The sequence below is a fragment of the Triticum aestivum genome, chromosome 7A (assembly GCF_018294505.1).
Source record: "Triticum aestivum cultivar Chinese Spring chromosome 7A, IWGSC CS RefSeq v2.1, whole genome shotgun sequence".
Taxonomy (NCBI): domain Eukaryota; kingdom Viridiplantae; phylum Streptophyta; class Magnoliopsida; order Poales; family Poaceae; genus Triticum; species Triticum aestivum.
Genome location: NC_057812.1, coordinates 717,114,588 through 717,125,303, shown reverse-complemented (window position 1 = coordinate 717,125,303; position 10,716 = coordinate 717,114,588). Strand labels below are relative to the sequence as shown.

At 44.3% G+C, this 10,716-nt stretch overlaps 1 protein-coding gene across 1 annotated transcript; it reads left to right on the top strand.

The window, feature by feature from the left end:
- The first annotated feature begins 1,775 nt into the window (after nt 1-1,775).
- On the top strand, nt 1,776-5,277 carry LOC123149640 (senescence/dehydration-associated protein At3g51250). The gene is made up of 4 exons (XM_044569338.1): nt 1,776-2,646; nt 3,471-3,637; nt 4,534-4,618; nt 4,723-5,277. The coding sequence occupies exons 1-4, from the start codon at nt 1,892-1,894 to the stop codon at nt 4,916-4,918; spliced, it is 1,203 nt and encodes a 400-aa protein (XP_044425273.1). The 5' UTR covers nt 1,776-1,891; the 3' UTR covers nt 4,919-5,277.
- Nucleotides 5,278-10,716: the final 5,439 nt, after the last annotated feature.

Below are 10,716 nucleotides of genomic sequence, written 5' to 3'. Positions count from 1 at the left end.
TGACCTCGTTGGAATTGAACTGTTGAATGTTCCATTTGAGGAGTTCTTCCAGTTTTTCAATCAAAAGGCCCTCGATAAAGCAACACTCACTTGCTACTGTCTGTAAGTAGTACTACTTCTGTCATTAAGTTTCTCTCTATATAGGTCAGCTCTTTCATTGCACGTATTTATAATTATCCTCACTATATTATGCAGATTGAAGATCGCCAAATTGAAGAAAAGACAAATCGGTGATATTGGGTTCATTAACACAAATCTCATAGATGTAACTGAGGTTAAATATCGTGCCGAAGATACCGAGGCCAACTTGCTACATCGTTGGTAATAAATGAAAACAAAGATATAATACTCTTTCCTTACAATTTTAAGTGGGTGTTACTGTCTTGTGCATATTCGGTTTCCCTTATTAGTCCAGGTTATAGTAATGTAATTGATGAGTTATGCATGCATGCGCAGCTTCCATTATATTCTCCTAGAGATTAAGCTTGAGCAGGGACTAGTAACCATCTTAGACTCGAGACGAAAAGATCCCTAGGACTATGCGAACATGACTCAAATGCTCGAGAAGTAAGTTAAATCGATCATTATCCACCTTATCAGCAACTTTGTTCATTCCCTGATATCAAGTAATTATTTTCTTTGTCTAGCAGGGTTTGGAGAAAATTCACCAAAAAAGCTCCGGGACTGCCGAAGAAACTGCAATTTAGACACCCGAAAGTAAGTACTCCCTCCATTTTTATTTACTCCGCATATTAGAGTTGAGTGAAGTCAAATTTTGTAAAGTTTGACCAAATTTATAGAAAAGAATATAAATATTTACCATAACAAATCTATATGATATGGATGTACATTCAACAATGAATCTAATGGTATTGATTTGTTATTGTATATGTTAATATTTTTGTCTATAAACTTTGTCAAAGTTTACAAAGCTTGACTTGACCAAAGCTAATATGCGAAGTAAATAAAAACGGAGGGAGTACTATAGTAACATGTTCCGCGCATCTCCTAGCGATTTAAGCGCTAGTTTCATCAATACCATTTGACATGCTTGCTTATCAGTTTGATTGACCTCGATTTCTTGTAAAGTGGTTGTGGCAGGAACAAGCGAACAATTTCTGTGGATACTATGTTTGCGAGTTCATCTGCCACACGACCTGTGAACGGGGGTACCCTGACGAACAATATGAAGTGCGTAAGCAATAATATTCACAATTTTATTTTATTACCATCATTTGTGTTGAGTTTTATTTATTCATATATATATATATATGTGTGTGTGTGTGTGTATTGACCCCTTGTTCAAATTAGATATTTCGAATGCGGGATGGATCCTAACACTAGATCATATGCGAGCAAGAGGAATTGGCGGCATTCTTCCTTGACTAATTAGATATTTGATTGATCTTGTCCTTGAAGTTGCTTCGTCACGGAGGAAAACTCCATGCTTGGAGTACGTCCACGGGTGTGGGTGTGGCCACGCACACCCCACCGCTAGCTATTGGTGGTGAAACAACCCCCGCGTGCGCCGACCACGCTCAGCTCCCAACCGAAGCCACCTCACCGACAGTGGGGTCGACATACTGCCGGAGGCTAAGCAAACAAAGCGTTGGCCCCACAAATCATAGACCAGAGAGTGGCGCCCTGAATCGCACAACCCAACCAATTAACAAACCAAACCTGCAGCCGGGCCCCACCACTCCCCACCGCGTGGACCCGGCCAGCCAACGCCACGTCGCCACGTACGCGGCCGGGATCCCCTATACAAGGGGCCACGCCACCGCCGACGTGCCGTCGCCGTCCTCGCCGTCGCCTTCCCCAATCCCCACGGCTCTCCCTCCTCCTCCGCCACTCCTCCCCGCCTTAAAGCTCTCCCGCATTGCAATCCCCCATGGCCTCCTACACCCGCCCGAACCCCGCCAACCCTAGTAGCCCGGCCCCGTCGGCGCCGCCGCTCTACCCGTCGCTCACCATGGCGGACCTGGCGCCGGTCGAGATCCCGCGGTCCCCGGCCTCCCCCGACGCGCCGGCGCCGTCGGACGACGTGCTGCTGCGCGCCCCCGGCGCGCAGCTCCACCTAATCGACCGCCAGCGCAGCCACCCGCTGGCCGCCGGCGACCTCTCCCTCCACCGCATCCGCGCCGGCGACACCTCCCTCGCCGCCATCGCGGCCCTGGGACCCGTCCAGTGGCCGCTCGCCCGCGACGTCGCCGCCGTCAAGCTCGACCCGCGCCACTACTCCTTCTCCTTCGCCGTCCCCGCCTCCGCCGACGACCCGGCCCCCGAGCCGCTCCACTACGGCCTCACGCTCTCCGCCCCCGACCCGCGCCTGGACGCCCTGCTCGGCGCCTACACCAGGTTCTCCGCCCACTCCGTGGCCGGCAGCGAGGGGCTCGCCGACGGGGTGCGCGGTGAGGTGGAGGCCGCCGCGTACTGGACCGCCGTCGCGCCCAACGTCGAGGAGTACGGCAGCGCCGTCGCCAGGGCCATCGCGTCCGGCGCCGAGAACGTCGCCAAGGGGATCCTGTGGTGCGGGGTGATGACCGTCGACAGGCTCCGGTGGGGGCAGGAGGTTCTCAGGAAGAGGATTCAGCCCGGCGATACCGAGGCCGAGGTCAGTCCGGAGATGCTCAGGCGGATCAAAAGGTAGTGCTTTCTTTCTCAGTTCTTCATACTGAATCTGTTTCTAATTTGCAGTCATGCGAATTTATTCAGTGCAATTTGTGATGCATAATGAGTAAATGCTTCAGATTTTGGGCACATCACAGTTCATAGTTAGATTAGATTAGTAGCTTAAATCGTGATGCAATCTGCCATGATGGGTATCTCATTTCCATTCAAAGGTAGCACTGTTTTTCTTAGATTTTTCATACCAAATGTGTTTTTGATTTGCAGTCACAGTTCAGTAGAATTTGTGCTGTAGGAGGAAATTCTTCAGGCTTTGAGCATGTCGCACTTCATAGTTAGATTAGATTAGTAGTTTAAATCGTGATGCCATGTGCCATCATCGGTATCTCATTTCCATTTGCTGATATTTCAGTTGTGTCAAAAATCTTTATGATTATTATGGATAATCTCCCCAAATTATTCATGCAATTGTGCTGACACTTGCTGTTTGGCATCCCGTTCCCTGGTGCTATGTCAAACTTGGCTGGTTAGTCCTGTTCTGATGGTGATTGGTGAATTATAGCTATGGCTTGATGCCGTGATTGCATATTATATCATATAGGAGGAATCACAAGCACTCATGTCAAAAGGCTCTGTGATTGTAGGCAGCTGCATTTTGGTGAATTTTGCAACTGGACTTAAACTTGTGCTCCTTATTTTGAGATTTCTGGCGTTGCTCTGCTTTTATGTTTTTAGGCTTCCTTGTGCTTAATTACACAATTTGAGAATACGTAATTTCAGTCAAATACTCATATTTCTGGTACTGTCGGTCTGAAAGAATATGTGCATGTGATTGTTGGCAGGGCTAAGAAGGTGACAAAAATGTCCGAGAAAGTGGCAACTGGAATACTGTCTGGAGTTGTGAAGCTTACTAGCTCTGTTACAAGCTCATTGGTTAACTCAAAAGCTGGCAAGAAGTTCTTCAGCCTATTGCCTGGAGAGGTTATTCTTGCTTCACTTGATGGATTTGGTATGTGATCCTTTTCTTGAAAATAATGTGACCTAAGTTAGTATTGGTGGTAGTACATCTTGTGCTGTTGGTAAGGTAGTTGCCATGTGAATCATGAAAAAGATGCCAACTTTCACTATACCATGAAACATGAACAATATACCATACGGGCACATTTAATTTGAACTTGCCTACAGAAGTGTAGAAACATCACCTAAGTTTTACTAGTTGAAAGTAAGCAGCCTGTGGGTGTCCTTTAGTGGCCATTTAACCCCTGGTACTCTACAATTAGGAAGGGGAGTAAATCGGTTGGCAATTATCTTTTTCCTTGTACCCTCTATTCTCTATGTTATACACATTATGTCTTGCTTCAGTCCTACATTAAAAATGGTTAATTACTGCTGCTTCTCTTCGCAAAAAGGTTGTGAACGTTAGTTGAGCTATCAGCTACTGGCACCATATTCATAGCGAAATCACTGGCAGCGATTACTTATAGTACAGACACCCAGTGGTGATGCCATCAAGTTCTATACAGTGAAAATGGCTATTGTTTACTCTATATGCTAGTTGAACTTGCCTCAGTATATTGGAGTGAACTCTGTTGCCAACTGCCACTATACTTCCTTAAATCTGAATATTTGGGGCTCCTTAAATCTGAATATTAGGGATGCCGGCTCTCATGAAACATTTATGTGAATCTTGTAAGTGATAACATGATCTCCTAGGAGCACATTGTGATCTGCACTTGCTCTTGCAAAATAGTTTCTATCAAATAATCTGCTCAGTTGTTTCTAACTTTTAGTTGTATGGAATTTCTGTGTGCCTGAACATCATTCTTGAAAATAACAGGGGAACTTACTTTCTTCTGGTGTTTGATTATGCCAGCCCGCTTATGTATATTTCACTGGTGTCAACAGGCAAGATTTCTGACGCCGTAGAAGTGGCTGGGAAGGATGTGCTATCAACATCGTCGACGGTGACGACCGGTCTTGTATCCCACAAGTACGTGTTATTCTACCTCATATCCTTGTTTCTACTCCCTCTTGGTTCTTGGACCAGAACATGGAGCACTTCCCCTCACACCATCCTTCTTCTTTGTTCGTCAGGTACGGAGAGAAAGCTGCTGCGGCAACCAACGAAGGGCTCGATGCGGCAGGCCACGCCATCGGAACGGCGTGGGCTGTGTTCAAGCTCCGGCAGGCATTGAACCCGAAGAGCGTCCTGAAACCCACGTCGCTCGCCAAGTCCAGCATCAAGGCTGGAGCCGCGGAGCTCCGGGCGAAGAGCAGCAAGAGCAAGTAGGGTCTGAAGCAGTCTTCGCCGCAGCCGGTGGTATTGGGGCCTGACGAGATCAGAAGCTTGCATACCCTGTCAGTCCCCGCTGATGTGCCGCCTTGTTTGTAGATATGTGTGCTGGAAACAGAGAACAACCTGCCTGTCATGTCTTTCGCTCTGCTGATGTGCTTCCTAGTGGAGTATCTGTTGCTTAGTTTCGTTATGTGCTCTGTCTGGAGTATCTGTTGCTTAGTTTCGTTATGTGCTCGGTCTGTCGATGAAATGGAGTAGGTTCACTGGATTTTACTGCTGTTATTGTGGTGTTGGCCCTTGCTGTAATGCTGAAGGCCTAAGCTTGAACTGAATGGTTGATGCTTTTTCCAAAATTGTTGTAGCGAAATAAAAATATGCTTTAACTAAGCACTACGAAATTATAAGAAAGTTGAAGCAGGAAATTGCTTTTGGAGGCCAAGCTCCATGAAGGCCTCCACATGCAAAATTCAAAATTCGTGAAAGTCATATTTTCACATTTAAAAAAATTCTGAAAAAAATACAGATATAGATGAAGGCTGCACAAGTGTGTAAATTTTTAGGATGAAATATGTTGAAATAAGGGCCGTGAAACAAAAATCTGAGTCTTTTTAACACATGATATTATTCGTCCTCGCAGAGCATGGATTTGTACTATTATTTTGCACAGTTCACATTTCAACATATTTCCCTGAAATTTTACACACTGACACCACTCATCCTTGTTCCTCTGTTTCTAAATATAGGATGTATAGTTTTTGGCACGGAAATTAAAGAACGCACATGAAGAAAAAATTTCACAAGTTTTGGACGAGATTACACATGACTAATTGAGAAAATAGAAAAGCTTGTCTGATATAAGAAAATGTAATCAAATCCCTAAAAAAATTATTCAAACGAGTGGTGTAACACAATACACCTTATATTTTGAATTTTTTCTCAATTTTTTTTATCAAAAGGGGTTTTCCCCCACCCCACTTTTATAGAAAACGGAGAAAGCAAGTCACGGTGACTGTTACAAGCAATCGGGTCTACAGGAAGTGGCCGACCAGAGAATAGAAATGCAACTCTACATCTTAAAGCGCTAGCCCGAAAAACTGAAACAAGAAACTGCTAAGCGAGAGTCTAGTGCCACGCAGGGCAAACACCGAAACCACCAGCCAAGCAATACAGAATGTTCCTCAGAGAATAGAACAACCATCAGCTTGCTCGCGAGATCATCCCGAATGAGCTTTCAGCATGTTTCCACCCCGGGTCCTCTTTGCACACGCTCTCAGTTCCCAACCCAAGCGATTCTGAGCAACTCGCCTCTTCAACGGTCCAGAAGCTGGAGGCAGTGTCGTAGCAGCACTGATTGATCGCCTCCGCAGAGAATCTTCCACTGGTGTCGAGAAAAGTTGATCCTCTCCAAGATCGCACGAGTGCTTGTCCATGATATGCCCTGAAAACAAATATCATTATGCATAATCCAAATGCCCCAAATGGCAGCAACACAAGCAATGTTAATAACAGTTTTCTTGTTGTTTATTTCCCAGAATGAAGATAACTCAATCATATTTTTAGGAATATTGAATCCAAAAACTTCAACAACATCAATCCAGATCTGTTTGGCCACCACACACTCAAAGAACAGGTGATGAACTGATTCATTCTCATTACAAAATAAGCAGTTTAAATTCTCTACCACCCTCCTCTTGTTTAGGTTGTCTCAGGTGAGAACTTTATTATTAAAAGCCAACCACACAAAGACCAAGTATATGTTTGGTACAACAATTTTTCAGAATTTTTTCCAAAGTGGGGTAGAGACCCCACCCCAGTTAATCATGTTGTAAAAGGATCTGATCGAGTAGATCCCTAATGGTTCCAACAGCCAAACAGGGTGATCCTCCTCATTGGTGAGTTGTTTGGTAGAGATGACCCGAATCAGGTCGCGCCATTTTTTCATAAATTCAGCATCTACACATCTACTAAAGGTGAGCTTTAGGTTGGTACGATCCCACACCTCAGACACTACACATTGTTGTTGTTGACAAATCTCATAAACCCCCAAAAATTGAGTTTTCAGGGAAGAATCCCTCACCCAGGTGTTATCCCAGAAGCTGACTTATCACCATTATCCAAATTCCATCTAAAAAAGGTCTTATGCCTTCAAAGGGCCAGGTAACCCCTTTCCAAAAGGGCGAACCCACATCTTGTTTAGCCCACAACAAATTAGGTTTATTAGTTTTATATTTATAATCTATCAATCTCACCCAATCTTTATCCTGATTCATGAAGTATCTTTTAGCCCAAGAGGCTAACAAAGCCATGTTAAACTCTCTTAAATTGGGTACCCCCAAGCCACCAAGCTGATTAGAGTTAATTAAGGGGGTCTATTAATTAATGGAAGATGGAGAGGGATTCCTGGAACATGCATGAGGACGCCTTCATTAAATTAGTGAATTAATTAAATTAATTAATGAAGGCGAGGACTTGTGCGGAAGGATTCGAATCAGCATAGTGTGTCCCGACGATACATGATTTTCTCGTATTGTGCTGACTAAAAAATTATGTTATGATTATGTTAATTCTCAAACCACTACTCGAGCAAATGTACACACTAACTATTCACTTTTAATATGCTGCAAAAAACAATTCACTTTTAATATAGTTTGTAGTTTTTTTTGTGCATTGATATAACACATATAATATCCCATAAAAAAGATGATGCACATACAAAAAATTGCAGGTGTCTATGGTCCGGCTCTATCACGTTGAACATCAAAAAAACCGTGGTGTAGGAGCTAGAGACAAACACCTGTTTCAACTACAGCCGGAGCTCCGCCCGTCCGGGCTGTCACCATTAAGATAGAGGTCAGCATCATGGATGGCTATGGACAACTTATCTGATACAAGGAACCCCATCTCCCTCTCTTTGTCAATCGCATATCTAGCGTAGAGATCACATTTTGCGCTTGCAAAGGTTTCAGGTTTTGCGTGAAAACTGGAATTTCATCAACTGGTCACATTATTACAAATGTTTTGTATAACTGACCACCCACCATTGTTGAATAGATGGATAGCTTGGTCATCGTTTGTGACGGCAGCAAAGATTAGAATTGACAACATGGATGGGTGGGACGTGCAAGCATTTGTTTCTCCCGTTGCAAGATGGGTGGGGCGTGCAAGCATTTGTTTCTCCCGTTGCAATGCACAGGCACATTTGCTAGTTATGGCCAAAACATAAATCTTTATCTTTATTTTTATTTTTATCTTTATCTTTACCTAATATTAAAAAAGCATTGTTTCTCCACTTTTTTTATAATAAAAAGAGGCTTCGTACGTTGTCTGCACGAAAAAAGGCTTCCTACCTCGTCTGCACGCCTCGATCTGTTCGTTCATTTGCTTTTCTTTACAAGTCGATGTATTCGTTCGCGAAATCATTAATTAAGGAGTACTCGTTGCAAAGAACACTCCACTTTCTCAGGTCATGACAAATGGCGCACATGCAACGCGCCACTTGTCGCAACATGGGAGTTTTCCCTTTTTTCACAGATCCGTTTATTCAAAACGTTTTATCTCTTCAACCGTGCGTCCAAATCTCGAACCGTTTTCATCATTGGATTTCTCGCGTCGAGATCTTCAAAACTAGATCCCATGTTGATAGGTTTTGACGAACTATTTTTTTCACGAAAAAACGGACGAAAACAACCGGGCGAAAAAACCGAACCGGTAGCATGGTTTTTTTCCCTTTCCGAAAGAGGCACGCCCGTGCCTCTCGCGAAATCACAACCGTGCCTCTCGTAGAAACATAACCGTGACTCTCATGGAAGGAAAAAAACAAAAAACACGTTTTTTTTTCGTTTCCGAGAGGCACGGCCGTGACTCTCGCGAAAGCAAAACCGTGACTCTCACGAAAGAAAAAAAAATAGAAAACACGTATTTTTTCCCCTTTCCGAGAGGCATGACCGTGACTTTCGCGTAAGCACAACCGTGCCTCTCGCGGAAGCAAAACCATGACTCACACAAAAGGAAAAAAAATAGAAAACACGTTTTGTTTTTCCCTTTCCGAGAGGCACGGCTGTGACTCTCGTGAAAGAAAAAAAATAGAAAACATGTTTTTTTTTCTTTTCCGAAAGGCACGGCCGTGACTCTCGATAAAGCACAACCGTGCCTCTCGCGGAAGAAAAACCTTGACTTTTGCGAAAGGAAGAAAACGCGTTTTTTCGCGAATTTTTTTTTTACATTTTTTTGATCGAAAAGCTAAGAAAGACTGGGGGAAAACCAAAACGTCGAAAAACCAAAAAAACCGTTTAAAAAGCCGAAAACGCGTGCGGAAAAATAAAAAAAAATCCGAAGGGAGCGTCCAGAGCGCGACACGTGACGAATGACTGAGAGCGTGCCAAGTGGCGCTGATAGTTGCGAGGCCCCCGAAGGAGCGCTCGTTAACTTTTTTTTAGCAACAAACTAGGCTTTATTCATAAGTTGGTATTGCTACTGGTATTACAGAAGTATCATGTGGTTGCCCCAACCAAATATGGCGACCATGATCTAATTTTACAGCATGCCTAGCTAGTTTATGAGGATCAAAATTCGAGACTCTAGATTCAAACTTAAAATAGCAAGAAGTAAAAGAAGAATGCCATGAAATAATCTCTTTTACAACTGCACCATAGTTTCCACCTGACTTCGCTTTGATATGCTTCACCACCTCTTGACAGTCGGACGCAATCACGATGTTCTGGAGCCCCAGGTCTTTTGCTAGCGACAATCCTTCTCTGCACGCCATAGCTTCCAAAGTTGGCGGATCAACCAATCCTCTAGTAACAAGCACCGAAGACCTCAAGTAGTGCCCGTTATTGTTCCTACAAACTGCGGCAGCTGCACCTACTCCACGGAAAACAACGGCGTCAACATTGATCTTAGCAGTATCACCAGTGGCCGGAATCCATTTCCTTGGTGCAGCAGTAACTGGGATGTTAACACGGGACGGTATTGAATTCTTTTCCACATCCAACTCTGATAAGAAATGAGTGATGAACATGTAAGTGGATAAAGGGCTTTGATGCAACCCTTCGTGGATCAGCTTCCGTCTCACCCACCATATGGCCCAAAAGGTAACTGCTACTTTGGTGAACTTGTCATGAGAAAGTTTTCCGATCATAGTGAATAACCACTTCTTTGCATCATTTTCAGTATTACTTCGCAGATCATCAATTAGCTCCTGATCCATCAATGACCAAACACACCGGGCAGCAGTACACTCAATCAAACTATGCTTCCAAGAGTCCGGAGTTCCACAAATGGCACACGAGCTGCTTGTGGTCATATTCCGATGCAATCTGACATCTTCCGTTGGGATAGATTGACGAATCTCCACAAAAAGACCCTGATTTTAACAGGGACCGTCGTTTTCCAAAGCCGCTTCCAGTCCATTTGAGGAGCGCTCGTTAACTAGTTGCTCCCATTAGTTCGTCACTCGGCTGAGACGAGTTAGCTTCAGGCCCACCACGAAAAACATCTGGCCCATCAAACAACTAGAGCACAGGCCACAATCTTAATGGGCCGGTCCCCACCATGAAAAACGTCTGGCCCATCAAACAACCAGAGCGCAGGCCACAATCTTAATGGGCCGGTCCATTCACTGGCACAATACGAGCCGAAAATTCCAAAAAAATGTGCTCCTTTAGGAATCGAACTCACAACACCTTGATGGACACACAATGATGCTTACCACTTGGGCTACTGCCAATAAGCAATTAATGCACAGCGCGAACATTTATAAACCAAATGCAGCGGCAGATTAAAAAAACGAA

What these genes read in the sequence shown, in the direction of transcription:
- LOC123149640 (XM_044569338.1), top strand. Translation starts at nt 1,892, where the DNA reads ATGGCCTCCTACACCCGCCCGAACCCCGCCAACCCTAGTAGCCCGGCC. An exon ending in TGCTTCACTTGATGGATTTG is followed by an intron (nt 3,638 to 4,533) that starts GTATGTGATCCT and finishes TGGTGTCAACAG; the next exon opens with GCAAGATTTCTGACGCCGTA. An exon ending in ACCGGTCTTGTATCCCACAA is followed by an intron (nt 4,619 to 4,722) that starts GTACGTGTTATT and finishes TTTGTTCGTCAG; the next exon opens with GTACGGAGAGAAAGCTGCTG.